The 20635-nt window shown below is 47.3% G+C and overlaps 1 protein-coding gene across 3 annotated transcripts in view; it reads right to left on the bottom strand.

Moving 5' to 3' along the window:
- LMF1 (lipase maturation factor 1) overlaps positions 1-20240 on the bottom strand; it is a 185141-nt gene extending 164901 nt beyond the window's left edge. Inside the window, exons 1-2 of one of the 3 annotated variants that reach the window (XM_061349227.1) lie at positions 20066-20240; positions 9384-9693 (exon numbers count right to left, since the gene is read on the bottom strand). In XM_061349227.1, coding sequence (XP_061205211.1) covers positions 9384-9693; positions 20066-20240 — 485 coding nt within the window. Of the gene's footprint in view, positions 1-9372; positions 9694-20065 lie in introns of those variants that run through there. The other 2 variants (XM_061349225.1, XM_061349226.1) reach the window with 2 other exon arrangements.
- Between the last annotated feature and the right edge of the window lie 395 nt (positions 20241-20635).

The following is a 20635-nucleotide window of genomic DNA, read 5'->3' on the forward strand; positions in this document are numbered from 1 at the left end:
CCATGCCCCATCCCACAGCTGCACAAGTGGCAGCAAACCATCCAAGCGCTGCTTTACTTTACCCTTGCAAGGCAGGGAATCAGGATGGGATAAGAGACCAAATGTGAATGACCTAACTAAGCCCCAGCACTCACCAACTGTTCCACCCGTGCTCATTTCCAAAGCTAGAAATGATTATAAGCCCTGGCTTATGTGACTGCAGAATTATCCACACTCAAAGTCTGCGTTGGTGAAATCCTTCCTGTGCCAAACCCAGATGCTGAAATGGCAGCCCTGAGAACCCTGCACTGTGCTGTTCCTTCAGCTGGATGGTGAGTCCAAGGCAGGAAAGGTGAAAATGGGAGCAGGCAGCAGGAAGGTGACTGCAGCAGCACCACAGCTTCTCTGCCCTGCTAGAACCACACCAGGCTGCCAAAAATCACTGCATTTCCCTAGGCAGAATCAAACTGGAAATCCATGTGCATGGCAAGTAGCAACAGACCCTGATGGAAAATAAAGGGGTCAGTCCCACAGCAGCATTCTGGTGTGCATACATGCACAAGGTGAGTTTTGCCATCCTGCTTTTTCAGCACCAGCAGCAGGAAGGTCCTGCATTTCTGTAATTCCATTCCTTGATTAAGAGGAATCGTTTAATTGCATTAATGAATCTCTTTCCAAAGATTGCCCCCCACTGCCAACCATTTTGCAGCCTCAGCACAATTCCCCATTAAAAGAAGAGGTCTGCAGCAAGGCTTTGGAGTTTGGTGGAAGCATGGCCATTTCATCCCCATGAAGTTCATAAAGACAGGAGTCATTCCAATGCAAGCTTCCACCTACTTTCCCAAGAGAGCCTGTTTGTTCTGCAGTCACTTGCATCCCCTTACCCAGGAATAAAACACCTGGATTAAGACTCTTAGGGAAATCAGTAAACACTGATCCCACCATGCCTGGACCCTTCCCTAACCCGTGATTGCTTTTCAGCTGTACCCATCGCTCTATGAACATTCTTTCCAACCACAGCTGTTTGAGACGTTAGAGCAGTTCAACAACATCCAGGGCTGGAGCAGAGTGGGTACGTGAAGCTATTTGGCAAGTTACAATTCAAAAGAAATCATGAAAAAACCCTATTATTCATTCTTCTCCTAAACCTTTCAGCTGTGGAATCAATACCCAAGTCTGTACACCGGCTACAGTTGGCAAGGAGATGTACCACATAATAAGCAATTAAAACATGTTTGTTTTAGTGTCTGGCAAAGGCCTGTGGTGCATCACACACTGCACAGCCACACCATGAACCACATAACCTTCTGATCATTGCTTTGCTCTCATTTTATCATCGGCTGTGATTTGCAGGAGTGACTGGAAGCTAGAGACAGACTGTGCAAAGGAAAGAGCGCTGTGTTACCTGTCTACAGAACACACACAGCTCCCCTTGTGACACTCTTATTGCCACTGATGTTTGAACGTGGTCTTCTCATGACGCCAAGTTAGGAACAGGGAAGCAGATGAAAGAATATCACTATGTGCCTTTCACTGACATTTGCCGAGCTACCAAAGCATCACACGCTATGATGTTAAGCCATTTTGTCAGGCTTTCTGCAAAGCCAAGTAGCAGATGCACACCACTGTTTTTCTGTGCTGTCCTAGTACTGGACACAGGTAACAGGGATTGCTGGGATTAACATCATCAAAGGATGTTAACAGAGACTTGCAGGGCAATTCCACAGCACACACTGAACAGATCGAACAGGCACTGGAGGGGGGGAAGAAGTTCTGGTCAGCAATGGGATGCTCATGGGAGCATCAGGCAGCACACAAACACCCACCATGGTATGGACATAACCTGCACACGCCTTAGGGGACGCCCAGCGCAATGCTTTTTGTGCTGTAGACAAAGAGATGATCTTTTCTACATATGGTGAATTAATTTTTATAGACCTCTGGCTATCTTACAGCAGACTTAGATAGAAAAAAGATCCTCCAAAGCTGCTATTATTAAGAGAAGCCACTACAGTAATCACAAGTCAAAACACTGGGCAAACAATCAGTGTAAAATACTCAAATTCCTCTCTAGTTTTGCTCTTTTTAAACCTATATAAGTGCCTCCAAGTATTCCCATTATTCAGATGGCATTCACCCTAGAGGCACTACTTGCTACAAACACAACAGCCCCGACAGCAATGCTGCAGCTGCTCAGGAAGCCCCTACCCACCATTCTACCAAAGCCTCTTGGTTTTCATATCGTGTTGCAATGGCAAGTTAAGACTTGCCATGGGTCAGTTCTTCTCCAGGAATGTATTCACAGAAGCAAGAAACCACCAGCCCTGGAGCAGCCCAAAACCCCACCAACGCATCCCTTAACAGCCCTTAAAAGCTTTTGGCAGCTCTTCTACCAACAGCTCTTGCAGATCATCTCACATTTATAACATAGCTAGACCTGACTTCTTCATCAGGTTCACCTCCACCTGTCTTTTGGTCCACTCCATCCCACAGAATAATGCACAGGTTTTGGAGTACACTCAAGCCTCCTTGGACATCCTATGGCAACCTTCAAAAAGCCCAGCCTAAATTAACAGCATACAACCCATTGCCACCTGTGCTTAACTACCTCAACCAAGACAGGAAACCTCTGCAGAGCACACATTTACAGGTCTTGGGGATGAAGGAACCAGCCACAGCATCACCCTCCTCCTGCCCAGCCACGCTGAACGCCAGGCGAGTGGATGGCAAACAGCTGGCCCCTCTCAAGGGCTGCATCCAAACCCAACGCCAGCCTAGGGCAGAGAGGGGAAACACTAAATGATTCCTTTCTGACATCAGCCACGATTAAATTTTAATCTCTCAAGCAAAAATATGGTTCTCATTAGCCTCATTAGTTCCCAGTTGTACTGCGAGGCAACAGTGTCACATGGTATTAATCTTTGTTTTCATTAATATGTCATATCAACTGCTCACAGCATTCTTTGAAACTGATCCGCTCCCTCTCTTCTGTGCGAGTAGGAAGTGCCAAAAAGCAGCTTCCTCGACAGGAAGGATGACCCCCTGAGATCCTCCAACTTCGGGTTTACGTTTCGAGAGATAATCTTTTCTTTCTGGGCAAAGAGGGAGGGGAGTTTGGAGTAAAAGGGATGGGAGGCTGCGATCCGCAGTAACAAAGAAATTCCTGATGTTTATTGCCAACTCCAGATACAGGAATAACATACCCTAAGTTTTCTTGCTGTTGTTGTCATTGGGATATTTTGGAGAGCTAGAAAAATAAAGCCAGGTTGCAAAAAGCCAGGTTGCAAAGCCCCTGGCAAACTTCAGCCAGCTCCAATTTAGCATATGCATCAAGATGATATTTGCTAATAGGATTCATCTAAAATCATAGATACTTGGTTTTTAAACACACAAAATTGTATACAGGATTCAGGCACATTAATTCTTGCTTGCATTTCCAACCTTCCTATCTGTAAAATTGATAACAATTAAGTCCTACAGTCCCTCAGTACAAACTTGTGTTACTTCCAGACAGGCAACCAGAGCAGGATATAGGCTGATGGAAGGACCTTGCCAAGGTCACACAGTTAAACACAACCTGACACATCCATTCCTGCCCGTACAGTGAGGTCTCAGAGAACTTCCCAAGTGAAACAAGCATACTGATGAAACCCAGGGCACACAAGTTCCTATTCCCTGCTTGCACAGCTCCTGATCTTTCCATATTTGCTTACTCAGGGGCAGAAAAAGTCTTACTGAATTACCCATGCCTCTTAACAAAACCTGCATTAACTCAAATGCACCCATGTGGTTATGTTCATCCACCCTTGATCTGGCTCAGGTCTGCTGGAACCTCAAAGGGTGAGTCTTCCATCTCTGTTTGCATGTCAGGCTAGGACTCTTCTATAATACTTATTATATGCATCATGAGTATCTCTGTAAGTGCTGTGCCCTTCTCATAAACGGGTCACAAACCAATACACTTAAAACCAGGAATGACATGTTGCTAAATCCAACCCATGTTTCACACACTGGCTGTTTTACAAGCTGGAATAAGAAGCTCAGAAGAGATCTGCTTCTAACCTTTACTGGGTAGCATGACATGATAGAAAACCCCAGATGCTTTAGACTGAAACCCCAAAGCTGTAGAATGTAAGAGGAAAGGAAGTGGGCAAGAGGTCCATTTAATGGCTATTAATGCTCTCCTAGAAAGTGAAAACACAGCCTGAGCATCTCATCAGCCCCCCAGCATTTAATGCAGCTCAGCCTGAACCAGTCACCAGTTCATCCTCTAGCACACAGAAGACTGATTAAAGTCCTACAAAGGTCAAGTGCTTTTTAATGAGATACCTAAACCACAAAACCTCCACGACATACAAGTCTCTCTTCTTTCTCTCTTGTAAATGAACTTCTGAGGGCTGTAATTTAATTGCAATTAAATTACATGCCTTGGAGACATGCTTTCATGACCCGCAGTATATTTGTCCCTTCACTAAGTCTTAAATATTAAAGTTAAAAGCTATTAACGTTATATCCAATCAGCTAAATATGAAGGAACACGAGGCATCTGGGGCCAGAAAGACAATCACATCCTCTCCTCTGAGCTTTAAAGTGTTGGTGCATCTTGGAAACCACCCTGGCCATGTGGAATTGGAAAGGCACAGCCAGAACAGCTATTGCTCACGGTCTCTGGGGTTGTGCAGTGGTGAAGCACTTATCAACTTCATACTCCTCACAGAAAAAAAGCTATGCTGCTTACTCTTATTTTACCCTAAATAACTGTTAGCAGTAGCTCCAGCAACATTTTCCACAAGGGAAGAACACACTGAAAAGAACGCTGTAGCCACCTCATGCTATAACATTTTATTTATTGGCTTGTTTAACCTATTCCCTTGAGCTCTTGTAACTCTACCAGAATCTTAGTCATGAAAGGCAAAAAAAAAAGGCAATAGGATTTAAACCCTTACAATTTGAGCTTTTGTATCAAGTGTCTTTACAAACTGTACTCTTGAACAGTGGGCAATAAGCTTTGTAAAATGAACCAGTACAATAACCAAGGGGAAAGGAAGGGCTTTCAGATGACATCTGAAAATGCCGGGGGGAGATGGCTCTGCGAGGAAACAACAGAAGAAGAAACAGATCAAGTGGCAGAATAGCTGAAAAGTTTGTTTAGATAAGAAAATGTAATAGCTCTCTGGAGACACCTTACTGGGGATAAAAGTGATTCCATTCCAGAATTACAAATTCACTTCAGAAAGGCATTAGTTATTCTGGTACAGAAGTGATTTAAGCTCTGCTGGAGCACCTTTCCCAGAGAGCCTCTACTGCTCATGGTCCACCTCTGCAGACATGAGCCCCAGCAGCACAAAATAAAACCACAAATGGAGGTTTCATGAGGTCACCTGCAACAAGGACTTTTATAGTAAGGGGGCAGCTTTTCCTATTCTTGTTTCAATGTCCCACAATCACATTATATTAATATTCAGGAGGGAGGAAGTGGTGAGAAAGGCAAAGCCATTTGTACCGGACCTGTGGAGCTGTGCTGTTCTTCCAATGACTGAACCTGGACAAGCAGGATTTGCAGTCTGCAAAATGGACCCTGAAGCATGAGGAATTCCCACAAAACCCTTTTAAGCATCTTTAGCTTGATTATGTAGCTTTATTATACTCAAACTGGGACCACTTTTGGCTATTATTCTACTGCATTTAGGCATAGCCTGAAGAAAGGGCATTAAACAGAGTCTAAAATGAACACAAAGATTACTGACTTCACCCAGCCTATGGGTCAGACATTAAATATACTTTTGGACCAACAGGTTTTTAGATTCTTGACTGTCTTCTACTTCAAAAGGAAAAGAGGAAAGAAAAAAATCCAGTATTTTAAGACACACTGAGCTTCTGAGGCAAGTGTGGCACTATCATATGCGTGCCCCATGACCCAGAGGTTTAGTCTGAGCACACCCCAGATATCACAGATATTTTGGAAACAGAGTACCCAGAATTGCAAAAGCTTCCTGGTGCATTCCACTTCCAAATTCAGCAAAGGCAATCTCAGCCCCACACTTTACAGGTATCAAAGTTAATACTGTTCCCTGAACCGGCCTAGTATTGAGGACCACTGAAGCGCATCTTGTATCAAACGGTTCACCTGCACTTAGGCAGAGCCAACAGTAAACTGGCAAAGTCCAGAATTCAGGACAACATCCTGGCCTCAGTTCTCAGGATTTCAGGTTGCCAAAGTAATGCTTATCCCACAAAATCCATTACAAACAGCTCACATCCTGTTCCAGGAGCAGCTTTCCTAAGGGTTCTAACACCCTCAGAGGCTTCAGCCGGTCCTGTGCCGCGCTGTCCCAGCAGGCTCAGCTGTCCCCAGGCACACAGTGTATTCCCCAGCTCCCATGTGGAGGCCGGCAGTGCTGGGGCAGGCAGACAACACGTCCTGCCCTTCAAAGGAGACAGTTTGCTCTTCTAAAGCTTCCTCTGAGCCTGAGCCCAAGCCAGCTGGACAGCAGTTGAAAGACTCCTTCAGCAGCACCCGGTATCTGGAGACTCCAGCCCAAAACAAATAGAAGCATTTAAAATTAAAATAGAAGAAGAAAAGGCAATAAAAGGAAGAAATTATTCCTCACTGGCCTCAAGAAGAGAGCTCTACTCCTCCTTATCACTCCGTATCTTCCTTCAGCTGGCTTCCTGGGCATCTACTGCAAAGGATTTAGCTGGATTGCACCAACCCACGGGTCCATGCCTGGCCCAGAAGTGCCAGTTTGCGGGAATCCTGAACCTGCCAAGCTGAAGAGGAACATTTTAAGACAGACCATATAATAACTCCAACACAGTGTGTCCACGAGAGGAATTTCTTCCTCATTTCGGAAGCCTTTTTGCTGAGTTACCTCATAACACTGATAAGGGATGCCTGACAACATTGTCCTTTGCTCCTTCACAAGATCTGCAGTCTTCAGCAGGTGCTTTGGAGAAGAACTGGAACTCACCAAAACCTCTCAATCTGCCCAAATTTGTAAGACAACATTAATGCATCACCTAAACCCAGTGTGAAAAGAGAGTTTTAAAGACAGCTTTAGCTTTAAGGCCAATGCTGCCACCCACCCACGATCAGCAGCAGAATTCAGATCTCAGCTCATCCCGTGCGGCACCACAATTCCCTGAAGGATGGTGAGAAATCAGTTAATTCCCCCTTTGCTCTTTCCCCATGTTTACCTGCCCTGTGAGCACCCAGGGAAGTGAAAGTCACACTGTATGCACAATAATAATATGGTTTTGACCACCCAGTGACCCATTTCAGAGGATCTAATGAAAAATGTAACCGCAGCTGAAGGAACTGTTCTGCTGGGTTGCTTTGATTCTTCTCCCCCACCCCTTTACAAGAAGAACTTAATTTCCTGTTGAATATATCTGATGCCACAATTATGAAGAGATGAAGTTGAGGCAATGCCTCCTATCCCCTCCTCTTTTCTCTTACCCTTCCCCAGAAGAACCTGACCCATTCCCTTAACCTGTTGCTCTACACCAGGAGTAACCTGCCTGTGCCAGAGTAAATTTGAAACTCCAAATCTAAAGCAGCAAAGGAAGCAAAAAAAATACAGCCTTATCTCCACATCAAGAGTTAGCTCCTTTCAACCATAGCATCCACAGAAGGCAAACTCTGGGCTCCACTTGCATTCCTACTGGCCAGGTCATTGTCTTCAGAGCTGCAAAGAGACCTAACACTTGGCCACAAGCTCCTAACCCTGCTCAGGAAGAGGCGTTTGGACATGGTCTGCTGGACACTGGTGCTGCTTTGGTGTGGTAAAGGACTCCCTTTTCCATCCCCTGCTCTTTGCCTCTCCCTTAAGGACTGGAGACATGATAAGAACAGCCACTCTGAGTTCAGCAGGCACGAGTGGATTTCCTCTGGCAATACCCCAAGAGTTCTGAAGGGCTGTCACCCCTCCAGCACCATCACACTTCTTGCCTTCAGTCTGTCTATACCAGGGAAAGCAACTGGGAGCAGAACTTGCACAGAACATGACTGTCCAATGACACATAGAGAATATATTTCAGCCAGCTTTGATTTTTTTAAATCAAAACTGTAATGACATTATAGCACCACTGCAGCCTCAGCACTGGTACACTGAGCACAACAGAGTGCCTTGGGGGCACTAACAGAGCAAAGACTGTCATGCTGATGTCTTAGCTAGTCAGCTACTTCAGGAGCAAGCCACATCAAACCTTCAGCCTCAGGAGTCGCTGCAGGTCCAACTCTCAGCTACAAAACCTTTGCAACCTGAAGTGAGGGGTTGTTATGGGTTCCCCCCCCCCCCCTTACAAACAGGAAAGAGGGACACTTCCAGATTTTGCTGCTACAATGACACAGCCTCCTTTATCTCTGGAAACCAGAGCAGGATGATACTTGAATTCTTGCCCTGTAACATAAAACATCTACAAAAATAGACAATTTTGGAATAACTTGGAAATGGGCAACAGAAAACTATCCACCAAGTTATTTTTCAAGCTTTGTGGCTTTCTTTCACAGTCTTAAGTTCCTGCTGAGTTAAGAACTCAGAGAATAGAGCTTTTCAGAACACTGTTATCCTTCACCCACTTACATACCATTTGGAGTAGGATAGGAATGAACGGGACAGGACAAGGCTCAGGGCTGCACAAGCACGTGCAAAGCCTTATTGTTAAAATTCACTGAGCCCATCCAATGGCCCATCCATGACAGGGAAAGTCTCCTGTCATGTGTTCTAGAGCGAGAAGATGGGAGAGAAACCATCCCAGTAACACAGCTGTGTCATGCCCACAGCTTGGGCACCTCTTCATGGCACAGCCTTTTAACCTCCCAAAGTTACCACATCACCTCTGCTACAGGCAGAGAGGTACCACAAGAGATGAACTAATGAAATTAGGGGGTTGTACAGGCCCATCCTCTTTTAACAAATGTTATTTGTGACCTTCACAAGCGTGACGACCACCTAAAGCCTTTCCTTTTGCACCACTGCCCTTCCCTGCAGCAAGGTGCTACGCAGTCACTATTTCTCCTTTACTTTTTCCCTGCAGGCTTATGTACTTATCTTGAGTGTTCCATCTCCCTTCTGGACAGAACTGAGAATTGAGAAGCCACCTCAAAAGGAATTATTAGGGGAATTCCCTTGCAACAGCCATGAGGGAAAGTACTCCCCAGCAGGAACAACACTTAACAGGTTATGCAGCCTATTTGCTTCTCAGAGGAGAACAGAATCAGGGCCTATATCCTGTGTGAGAGAGCAGAGGCATGCCTACAACTCAAGATTGCTTTCCTTATCTCACATTCCCACATTCCTCCTTAAAAGATTACCAACCTCAAATGGCAACAGCAAGGCAATGTGTACAATGAACAGAAAGAGACCACTGAGAAAAACAATGCAGAGAGACTGTCAGCTTACCAGATTTGTCCAACATTGACCAAGGAGAGGTAGAGAACCCACAGGATAGACATGAGGACCATGTTTGCACATCCAGTTATCAATACAAAAGCTGAAGTTGCCAGGCCAAACAGGGAGAGATAGTCCAAGGTGCTGTCCATGTCCGACCAATCCAGAAACCAGATGATTGTTGGTGCATAGCTCAGTGCATCCAGGTCTATCTTCCCCTTGAAATACTTCTTGACATTCTGCAGGTACAGCTTGCATGGGAGCAGCCCCTTCTCTCCTATCAGCTGCTTGTTTTGATGATAGGCCACCAAGAAGGCTACAACTAGAGGAAAATAAGGAAGGGGGAAAACAGTGTTAGAAATCACCCAGGGTGAAGTACACGTTTTGAGTCCAGAGTTACAGAAGTATATTCATGCCTCAGGAAGGAATTTATTCACATGTCCTCATCTGTGTTAAAACACAACACACTCATTTCTATTAACCACAATGCAGAAGGCAGAGGAATTCTATAAATACTATCTCTGCCTTCCCACCAGGAAATGGCACAGAGTATGTTTTGAGATCATTTTCTCCTCCGCAGCTGTAAGGAACATGCCACTTGCTTCAGGCAAACTCAACAAGGCACTGCTGGGAAAAGCTCCCTGGAACTCAGCGACCTGACCCAGTGTAGGAACAGGAGCTGAGCCCGGCTCCGTTAGACTCTGCGTGACCCTAGGTTAGTCACATACACCATTCATCTCCTAATGCAGATGAGGAAAACAGCCTAATTGCACTGTGGAGTGCAAGTGAACGTATTAATCTCCGAGGCTTGCAGATTGATTTTGCTTTCCACAAAAAGCATATGGAATGGGGACACTGAGAACCCCCAGTTTAGGCACTGAGGTGCACTTCGCACACACAACTCTGGAGCTCTGCAGCAGCAAAGATACCACTGTACTTCCCAACGCTTCCTACTCCAGTTCCACCAAGCATCTTGCCATGTCAATAGATGAATTTGGTGTTGATGGGGATTTACAGTGTCTGCTGCTCCTGAACGGATCCACACAGTCCGACAGCAGGTTGTGTCTGCAAGGTTATGCTTTGATTTAGAGCACATCTCCATCTTCACATAACACAGTGCATCTATCAAGTACTGGTGATAGAAGTTAACAGGTTCAAACTTAAACAGGGGATATTTAGGTTACATATAAGGGAGAAGTTCTTTAGAGAGTGGTGAGGCTCTGGCATAGAGTGCCCAAATAAGCTGTGGCTGCCCCATCCCTGGCAGTGTTCAAGGCCAGGCTGGACACAGGGGCTTGGAGCAAGCTGCTCTAGTGGAAGGTGTCCCTGCCTGTGGCACAGGGGTTGGAACTGGATGAAGCTTTAAGGTCCCTTCCAACCCAAACCATTCTATTATTTTATATTATTAATGAGACAGCTTAAACCTAGACACACCATTAAAGAGATGTTGAAAGGACACCTTAATACTTTTGGCAGTGTAGCAGTTCATGGCTTTCCATCATTGCAAGAGACGGTAGTTATGCTATGGGTTGACCTTCTGGACCCTCTCACATCCTGGTAGGTTGGAAATATAGTCTTAATATTTTCCTGTCCTCTAAATTGCTGCTTTCTCCATGTTCCTACAGCTCTCTCATTTATAGTGTCTAGGCTCTTGCAGTGGACAATCTTAGAACAGCCAGATGCTTTTTTTAACATCACATAAGCAATTTAATTACAGATTATAGACCTAGAATTTGATGTTCTACAGAGAAAGTTGGTCAGATTCTAGGGATTAGCTCATATTTTAGGAATCTCCTCCAGTTACCAATTTGCAGTTCGTAACAGCAGTAATCTCCCTGTCTCAGACAAAAATGATGAAGGCCAACATTTCCTGATTAGGCTCCATGCATTTTGCTCCCAGCATCCAACGTGCCCATCTTTCAAACACTATCCAAACACCAGCCACGTCACACGCAGCAATACCAGAGGTCTTGCAAAAGGCCGACTTGTTCCCCCCCCTCAATCCTCTTCAGTTAATGATCAAATCTGTTTCCTTCCTTATCTGAATACTGTCATTCTGCAAACAAGAATCCTGGTGTTCATCTGGTTGGTGTCTCTCACTGGGAACGCTGGTGGAGAGTCTGTGTGAAACGAGACCCTGAGTTCAAGCCCAGATTCCTGGTTCTTTGAAGTCTGACTAGCAACCAAAAGCCTGCAGCCCCAGGGAATACAAATAAATGTCCCATTCCCCCCAGACACACACAGAGGTCCCCAGTGGACTTCAGTTAATCCACTTAAGCCTTACTCCATCTCTCTGCATACACCGTGTGTTTTGTTCTCAGTGAAAAAACACTGAAGCTCACAATCCAACGTGTACTGGAGGTCACTGGGAAAGTTCCCACTGATTTCAACAGATCCTGAATCCCAGCACTAACTTAATAAAGTTGGGGGTATAACTGGTTGTGTCTCTTCCCATCTGTCTTTTATACCCAATGAAGGACTTTAATAAAAGACACAGAAAAATTTACTCGATTATGGACAGGGAGGGACAAGAGAAAAAACTGATCACATCCTAAAGAATCAATTTCAGATTTAAAATTCACATAAACCTCTAAAAATTACATTAAAAACACTAAATTAACATAAAACAAGTGGTTTATGTTTCAGAGTATTCATTCCTCTACCAACCCTCAGTTTGGCACAACTGCGCAATCAGAAAGCACGACACATGAAACCAGCAGAAATATAATGTTTCTGAGCCTCAGACAACTTAATATCTTCATTTCTGGTTTAAAAAACATGAACACCAACTCTGCCTTAAGACTCCATGCCTTGATTTCCCTTGATTAGCACTGCAATTTGCTGCATAGCTTTCTAAAAGTGCTAATCAAATTCACCTCTGAATGCCACAGAAATTGCTGCCCCAACCCATAACTGCTAAGCAGGTTTTTTTTGCCTTAAAAAGCTCTAAATTAGACCCCTGCACAGATGCAGGATAAACAAGGAAAGGGTAAATTAGGAAAAACAAACTATAGCTATTGCAGAACACAAATACTGTACAGCCTTTTAAAGCCTGAAGGCACCAAAGACTGCATTATAGGTTGGCATGAACTGCACAGCTAAAGATTGCCCAGTCTGGGCTCCAAAGCGGCTTTCTCCCAAAACAGCCATTTCTCACAGGATGCTGCACTGCTGATACTCTGCACACTGCCATTTCACAACTAAATCCCATCAGCCATGGCCCTAATTTATGGAGAACCCATCTAACCCTAACCAAATCTTGACCATTCTACCTACATTTCCATCCATTGCCCTCCCAACCATGAGGGCCCATGTCTGGAGAGCGCTGTTTATTGCTCACACATACACAATGTTCCCTGGATGTGCTGCTCCATCCCAGATCCAGCTCCCTCTCCTGGACACTGCCTAGGCTGAGCTGCTGTCTTTCACCACATCGTGCTCCCTCATCACTCATCTCCAGCATCTTCCTCAGCACCTTGGAAGGGCAAATCCTATAGGCAGCAACTGCTTCTCAATCTCCACCACCAAATCACCCAGACCCACTCTCCCAAGGCACCAGCTACGGCTGCAAGAGGCTTTGCCCTGTAGGCAGTGGTTCCTGTGTTACTGGACACATAGAATACTTGAAACTAAAGACAGATTCTGCAAAGGATTTCAGCAACACAAGAGATGCACTCATCTAGAGGGGAAAAAACAAGGAACTGAATTGATCAGTTCGTCCTTGCTTCCTCTCCCTGAACCCCTCTTGAGAAACCATAGCCCTAAAGTGAAAGTAATGCAGACCCTGCTCCCTTCTCCATGAACCTTCCCTTTCATCGTGGCTTTGTCAGGGGAGGGAAGAAAAGTCCCTTTGGCCCCCAAAGCCTGTGTTTTCTTCCTCTTCCTTAACCCCTATTCTGAAACCTCTCTCCCTTTGGCCTTGTATCCTGGGTTTTTCCACTCTCCATCTTCCCACTCCCTACAGGTAAACATGGTCAAACAAGCTGACTTCCACCTGGGACACTGGCTGGCATACTCACTGTGCTGCTGGGGCATGGGGCAAGGTTTACTGCTTCTCATTTGTCCTGTAGCTTCTTCCTGGAAAGGGATGGCAAAGCAGTTCTATTACATGAACCAGAATTCACATAAGTCAGAAAATGCTGGGGGACCCACATATGGAGCATGCTGGGTTCAGCCATGCCATGGGGTCCAAAGCATGGATAAAGCCCACTCAAGCAATGGCACTGCATCCTCCTCAGCCTCTCCAAATGCTCTGCAAAGCTGAGCTCTTCAGTGTCTGCAAGGCTCATGCCAGCCAGAGAGGTTCTGATCTCTGGCACCAAAAAGGTCTTACCCAGAGGGATGCTGAAGTGGCAAAAGAGCCAGCAGCCACCAAGCACCATTACTGGCCAGGCAAGCAGGTAACATCTCAGTCACCAACAGAGCTGCAAGACTCTGCCTCCCACTCAGGATAAGCTGTCTTCCCCCCCAGCAAATCCCATTCCTGCATTTACAGCCTCTGGGCAATGCATTCACCAGCATCTCCTGTCAGTTCAGGCTTTATTTGTCCATCCAGAACCAGGCAGCCTGTCTTCAACCTACCACCAGCTCAGGCATGTACTGCACCGAGGAGTCCAGAGCAGGTTCCTCCAGGATAGAGCAAGCTGACGCAGGGCCTGATCCAGAGTCAGCCACTCCTTCCTGCCCCTTTAGCAGGCCAAACCCCTCAGAGTAACGCTCACTTTCTGTTATCAACTTAATGAAATGAGAACATAACTGAGAAGGGACCCTCTTCAGAAAACACTTTGATGACCAGGAGGCAGAAGCTAATGTTTGCCTATAGCCATTCTTTCCAGCATCACAGATGGGAATGATGCGAGGCCATGGCTGGGCTCCTAATCCAGGGATATCCCCTGCAGGCTCTCAGCACAGCTCTGCACACCACCAAGTCTCCAGCCCCAGCATAAAACCCCATCACCCCTGCAGCTGCTCGCTGGCTTTTCCCCAGTACTTCCCAATTCGGGTGCTTTCAGCCCATTCCAGTCTCCTCTGTTCCACCTGAAGCACTTTGCCATTCTCCAGGCTCCCTGCTCCTCTGTGGATTGAAAACACTCATCCTGAGCAACTCCCCTGCTCCTTCCCACTCAGGAGGCAGCCGAAGCCTTTGACAGCTCACATGGGAGTAGCTCCTCTACCCGCTGTGAGCTTATCTTTACGTAAGTAATACATGTAAATTGTCACTGACTGCTAATAGACCTTCACTACTTATTCTCACCTCCGAAGGTGCTTTACTGTACTTTTCCATTAACACACCCCCCCCCCATACCTTCTCCTTCCCCTCCCAGCCTCCCTTCTTCAAACCCACATGCTACCTATAAGCACAACCCAAGAATGCAACAAAAGAGTCACCCATCTGAAATGATCTGGTCTATCTATATTGCCTCGTCACCTCAGTTCCTTTACGCCGGTCCAGGCTCAGCCTGTTATGGTGAGAGAATGAGAATCCCATTCTTCATGGTCTGTAAAGATTTAAAGATGTGAAATCCAAAACTTTCCTGTTATATGGCTTCCTCTCTCCCCCCATTAAAAGAAGTCTTAACTTTTAGTTCAAGCCCAAGCCACAAGAAGCAATGAACCAAGAGCACAGAGCTTTGCATGAAAACCAAACTACACTTTGCACACACACAAAAAATCTGCCTGGAGCCATATATCAAGTGCACCTTTGACCCAACAAGGCATTCAAAAAGGCTCTGTGCTGGAAGCTGGCAAGCTGCGGTTGCACTACTGAAAAGAAGAAGGGGGAGAATATTCATGGTATTTTTATTGTTATCAGAGAAATGAATCAAATAAGTTTTCAATTGATAAATTCCCCTGCAAAGTTTTGCAACACAGAAGTAACAACACCCTAGTAGTGAGCAAAGAGAGTGAAACCAAGCACCCCCTTTTCATCCTGCAACCCTACAGCCACAAACACACAACAGAGGAGTCTGCTCTTAACACTTTCTTGTTTTACTGCTATTCCCAGCAAAGCTAAAGGCTTTGGGGTGGTTGCTTTGGGGGCTTTTTAAGTGCTTATCTCCCCCTTCCCTCTTGGTTGAAATACTGTGAAAGCAAACAGAAAGGCTGGGCTGTGGGACTGCTGAAGAGCTTCCCAGTAGCACCCACGTTGTTCAAAACCACACCAGCAGAATCCAGCCTGCAGCTGGAGGATGCCCTGAGAACAGGGGACAGACACATGGCTTGCTAAGAGAACACAGTGCTAACATCCTGCTGTTGTTGTACAGACCTGCTAACAGGCACTGTGCTGAAATAAAACCTTTCAGGGGAGGAGAAGCATCAGAAGATGTACTATAATCCTGGCTGGACAAGCTGAAAGCTACTGGGAGCTCTGTAATATAACTGAGGGAAGAGAAGGGGGAAAGCAGGGTAGGTGGCAGACAGAAGGAGAGGAGGAAGGCCACCAGAGAGGGCCAGGAACCTACAGGAAGCCAAACCCTCCTGAGAAGGCTTTAGATTTCAGAATTAGGAAGAAGTAGCATGAACCTCCCATAGCTCTAGCTCTGGGGAAAGAAAATACTAGTATTAAATGATATGGAAGGAGAAGGAAAATAAACTGGATTTAAATAATAACTTTTATTTTACAGCACTCAACAGAGCCTGGCTGAGATTGGGAAGGGTGGGATCTAATTACTTAAACTTCTACATCTGGAAGCTGATGATAGTAATCATCCAAAAAGGGGGCTTGTCAATGATTTAGGATGAGGGTGAAGGGATCAAGTAATGCACATTTGTTGTCAAGAGCTTTGGGACAAGCTATTTACTTGTAACAGCACTTCCAACAAGACCTCAAAGACATTCTGCACTGAAAAAATGTCCATCTCTGCCATAAAGAACAAACACAATGCAAGACCAGGGTGGGAAACCTTCAAATCTCAAAACAGCATTTCTCAAACCTCCCTGGCCCATGAATTACCATGTTAGGGACTGCAATTAGCCACTGAGAGACAGGCTGCAATGGTGGAAGTCTGTGAGGTAAGTCTTCAACTGGCACAGCAGAAAGGCATGAAGATGCTTCTGCAGAAACAGGGAGAGGTGTCTGGGCAGCAGAACACAGATTAAGACCTACACAGTTGTTCTCTTCCTCAGTGTTCAAGGCTGGATTCTGTGTTACTTCACACTCTCCTAATTCAGAAGGGTTTTACCACTTGGTCTGCCCACACTTACTTGGAGAAGTGGAGAAATAGGTCCCAGATCTGAGAACATCTCCAAGGAGACTGTCAGCTGTAAGAACTTAAGCACCACCAAATTCACAAGAGCATGGTGCCAGCTACTACCAAACAGAGAATTGCACAGAGGGGGGTTTCACTCCCTGTAGTGATCAGCTGGAAGGACCCCAAAGGCAAAGCCCTGCTGCAAAGAGCAAAGCTCCTTGAGCACTTCCAGCTTGGATTCATTTTCCCCTTCCCTCCTGCTCCTGCTGGCAGCAGGTTGCCTGGTCAGCCATCTCCATGAATCCTCAGCTCCTTTCCCACCTTCCCATCTCTAAGGTGCCTCTCAGACAACAGCTGCTTTGCCAGGGACTTCCCAGGTTCTGGCTGCTTCTGGAAACCCCCTTCAAAAGAAAAAAGAAGAGGAAAGCTGTTATAATCAAAGGGGTGGGGGAGAAGGGAAGCCACTTCACACCTGCCTTGTTCTGCCTCTCCTCCTTCTGCAGAAGATCCAAAGGGAAGCATCACCCCAGCTCACATCAGGCAATAAGACAGCCCCTCAAGAGTGGAAAGGGGGGTAGGAAGGAGGTGACAAGCTCCCAGATCATGCTTAGTGATTCTGCCCCTCACCTCTGCATGCCTGTACAGCCCAAACTGTGCTTCTTTCCACCCATTCAAAGGGTCCCTCATTCTCCTTGCCCTTCCTTTTCACCTAATTCCCCTTCCTTGTCCCACCTGAACAAGCTTGCAGCTCACACAGCTGCAAGTAAGCAGGAGCTCCAACCATCAGGATGTGACCACTTCTCTGATACTTCAAGACAAGGTCCCCCTGCTAAGGATTTGCTGCTTAATGAAGCACTAATGAAAAGGTTACATTTAAAGGGGTGAAATGAAAGAAGGGAGGAAAACCATCCCACAGCTGAGGAATGTCAAACTGTCACAGCGGCATCAACGGTTTCCTCAGCAAGTCTGAGAATCTGAGTGTGTGGAATTGCCATGGCTGGGAAAAAGTAATCTGTCAGAGTAAATGGTTCCATCTTCAGAAAAGAGCTTGGAAGAGCAGCTTGGCACAGAGGCTTTAAATTGTTTTCTGCTGTTTCTAAACCCAGGCTCTCTGAAGAGATCAAAAGGCAACCCACCTTCCCTCGAGAGCATCCCAGCCCAGCAGCTGAGCCATGGGCTTGCAGCCTTTGACAGGGGAATCAGCCTGCTCACAATCTCTCCATCTCAGACACAACAATCAGTTTCCACCCCACCAATGTTTGGGCTGTAGGCCGCACAGCATCTCCCCCACCCTGGGATCAGAGCTGGAGCCCCAACACTGCTGCAGGCAATAGCCTGCAGCTGGAATTTGACCTGTCCCAAATCTGGCCCAGGTTTCTGGCTTTGGGCTGTTACTCAACCAAAACAAACAGCAGAAACCACTGTTACCTGGCTGCATCCAAGCAGAAGCTGCAAGTAAGCATCTCCTCTCTTGTGCCTCTTCCATTACAAAGGACAAAACCATTCTCTTACCCTCTTCTTTCCAGCTCTGCTACCCAAACTCTTCCTCCAAGGCTCCCTCTCACACGAAGATTTCCTCACTCTGGATGGACTGCAGAAGTAATCTGGGGTCTCCTCCCCCTTCTGCCCCTCCCAGGTATTCCCATTCCCTTATCCTAATTGGAAAAGGGCTGAATCCATTCTATTTCCTGTAATTCTCCTTTCGCTCCCAGCCTGCAATCTCAGTTTCATCCTCTGGCTCACCCATCCTCCTTCTCCCTTTCCCACTGCAGCCCATGGGTTTCAATCATATCCATGCTGCAATTCACCTGACCCTGATGTGGATACTAGCTCCTCACCTCTTACTGCTCTCATTGTCCCAGATTAGGTCTCCTACTCACAAAGTCCCACACATTTGACTTACTCCTCACCTTCACACCCAACGCACCACCACCCTTCAGAGCAGTGTTCGGTCCCAGATGTAGCATATTTACAACCCCAAATCCACGACCAGAAAGCAGCAGCCTCCACCAACCGCCCAGCAGAGAACACTAATCAGTTTTTCATAAGGAAACTGCAAACTGAGCTATGGGAAACTCAGCAGTCTGGATTTACACACGGGGGAATAGCGGAATCGCTTTCATTCTGACTGAAAGAGTCATAACCCCACATTTCACTGAGAGCTGAAACCAAACTGGAAACAGAGCACGTGTCAAAGCCATACAAAACTACAACTTCTGCATGGTTTTGATGCAAAATAATCTAAGCAGGCTGGCAGCCTACAAATTCTAATGATTTTGTGGACAAATCTGGGGCAAGCTTAGAATTTGTAGCACAGTGTGTTACATGTCAGTTTAAGTTTCACTGTGAATATTTTCAAGTGGAGCACTCATGGGCTCCCAGCACAGCTCGTGGCCTTCCTTACCTAAAGGAGAGCACAGCTGAGCTTGGAAACTGGTTTCACCATAAGCTGCTTTAAGGTCATGTCAGTTCTAGGTGCTGACTGGCACCCAGGCATGCGGTCACTCTCTAGACCTATGTAAGACAGTAAAGACTTGCACCTGCATAAGACAACAAATGATAGAACTGAATAGGTTGGAAAAGCCCTTTAAGCCCACCCAGTCCAACCATTACTCCACCACTGACACTAACCCATGGCACTGAGGCCTCATCTCCACGGTGTGTGAACACTTGCAGGGACGGTGACTGCAGCCCTGCCCTGGGCAGCCTGTTCCAATGCCTGAGCACCCTCTGGGGCAGGAATTGTTCCTCAGCTCCATCTAAACCTGCCCTGGTGCAGCTTGAGGCCGGTTCCTCTTGTCCCATCCCTTGTTTCTTGGGAATAGACCAGCCACCCCTTCTCTCTTGCAGTAACCTCCCAACATCCCCCATGAAGAAAAAGGACAACCAGCTCCACCCAGCTCTGCAGCCTCATGTGTGAGCAAACCCTCCTTCCAGCTCCACCAACACGGGAGCCTCAGCACCATCCTGGCCATCAGTGAGTCCCACCAACAAAGCAAGAGCTGGAAACAAGAGGCTCTTCCCATTCCAGTCTCAGCCACCCCCTTAAGCTTCGCGTACACAAACACATACCCCAACACCCAAAATTAAGCAGTGCTTTGGTAAAAGGCAGGCAGGATGCTCCTTAGTGCACCCCTGCCACGCCAGGATGGGGCCCAGAGTCAAAGCACCCTTAAACCATGCCCTACAAGTGGAAACCCATCACCGAGCAAGCAAGGTGGCTACAGGCCTCCCCCTCCTCTCGCAGCAGGACGAGGCCTGGCTCCGCAGCACCAGCACGGACCCCCCCGGAAGGCGAGCACCCATCGGAGGCTTCCCCCTTCCCCGGGGCAGGGCTCCCTCCGCCCCATCTGAGGGTTTACAGCGGGGAAGGCCATGAGGGATGGGGCAGCCCCGGGACTTTACAGGGCTCTGCATGGCGACGAGCCCGGGGTGCACCGGGCCTGGCCCCCACCCGCTCCCCGGGCGGCGGAAAGAGGCGCGGGGCAGCGCCCGCAGACTCACAGTAAAGCAGGGCTATGGATCGCAGCAGCACGATGCGGGTCAGCCAGAAGGTGCCCGGCGGCAGCGGCGGCCCGGCCTCGCGGCCCGGCTGCCCCGCCACAGCCCGCTCCGGGGCCTCAGGGGGGCCGCCCGCTGCCGCCCGCCTCTGCCGCAGCGCGGTGCTGGGCGCCGCCATGTCGGACCCCGCAGCGAGCATGCGTGAGGCCGGGCCCGCCCCCTGCCGCGCCGAGGGCAGCTCCCGCCGCCGGGCCGGGCGTGAGGGCGGTGGCTGAGGCTGCGCTGAATTTATGGGGGACAGCGAGGGCTGGGGGGGGGTAACGCGGAAAAACGGCTTTTGTCGGGGAAAAAATAGCGTTTGTGAGCCCCTGCCCCTTCGAAAATCAGCGAAAAAGTGCAAAGTTAAAGGAAATGAGTAAGGAAAGAAGCAGGAGTTGGCTCCAGAGCCCTTCATCCACCCCTGCACAAGGCCCTGTGAGGCAGCCCCTTCACCTCACCCCCCAGCACTACAGCTCCATCCCTGAGGAATCAATTCAAGTTAATTCCTCGTGTTTTCAACGTTTCCTGCTTCTG

This window comes from Neopsephotus bourkii, unplaced genomic scaffold, assembly GCF_033783945.1.
Source record: "Neopsephotus bourkii isolate Nb327-2 ecotype Australia unplaced genomic scaffold, CSIRO-AGI_Nbou_v1 NB_384, whole genome shotgun sequence".
Taxonomy (NCBI): Eukaryota; Metazoa; Chordata; class Aves; order Psittaciformes; family Psittacidae; genus Neopsephotus; species Neopsephotus bourkii.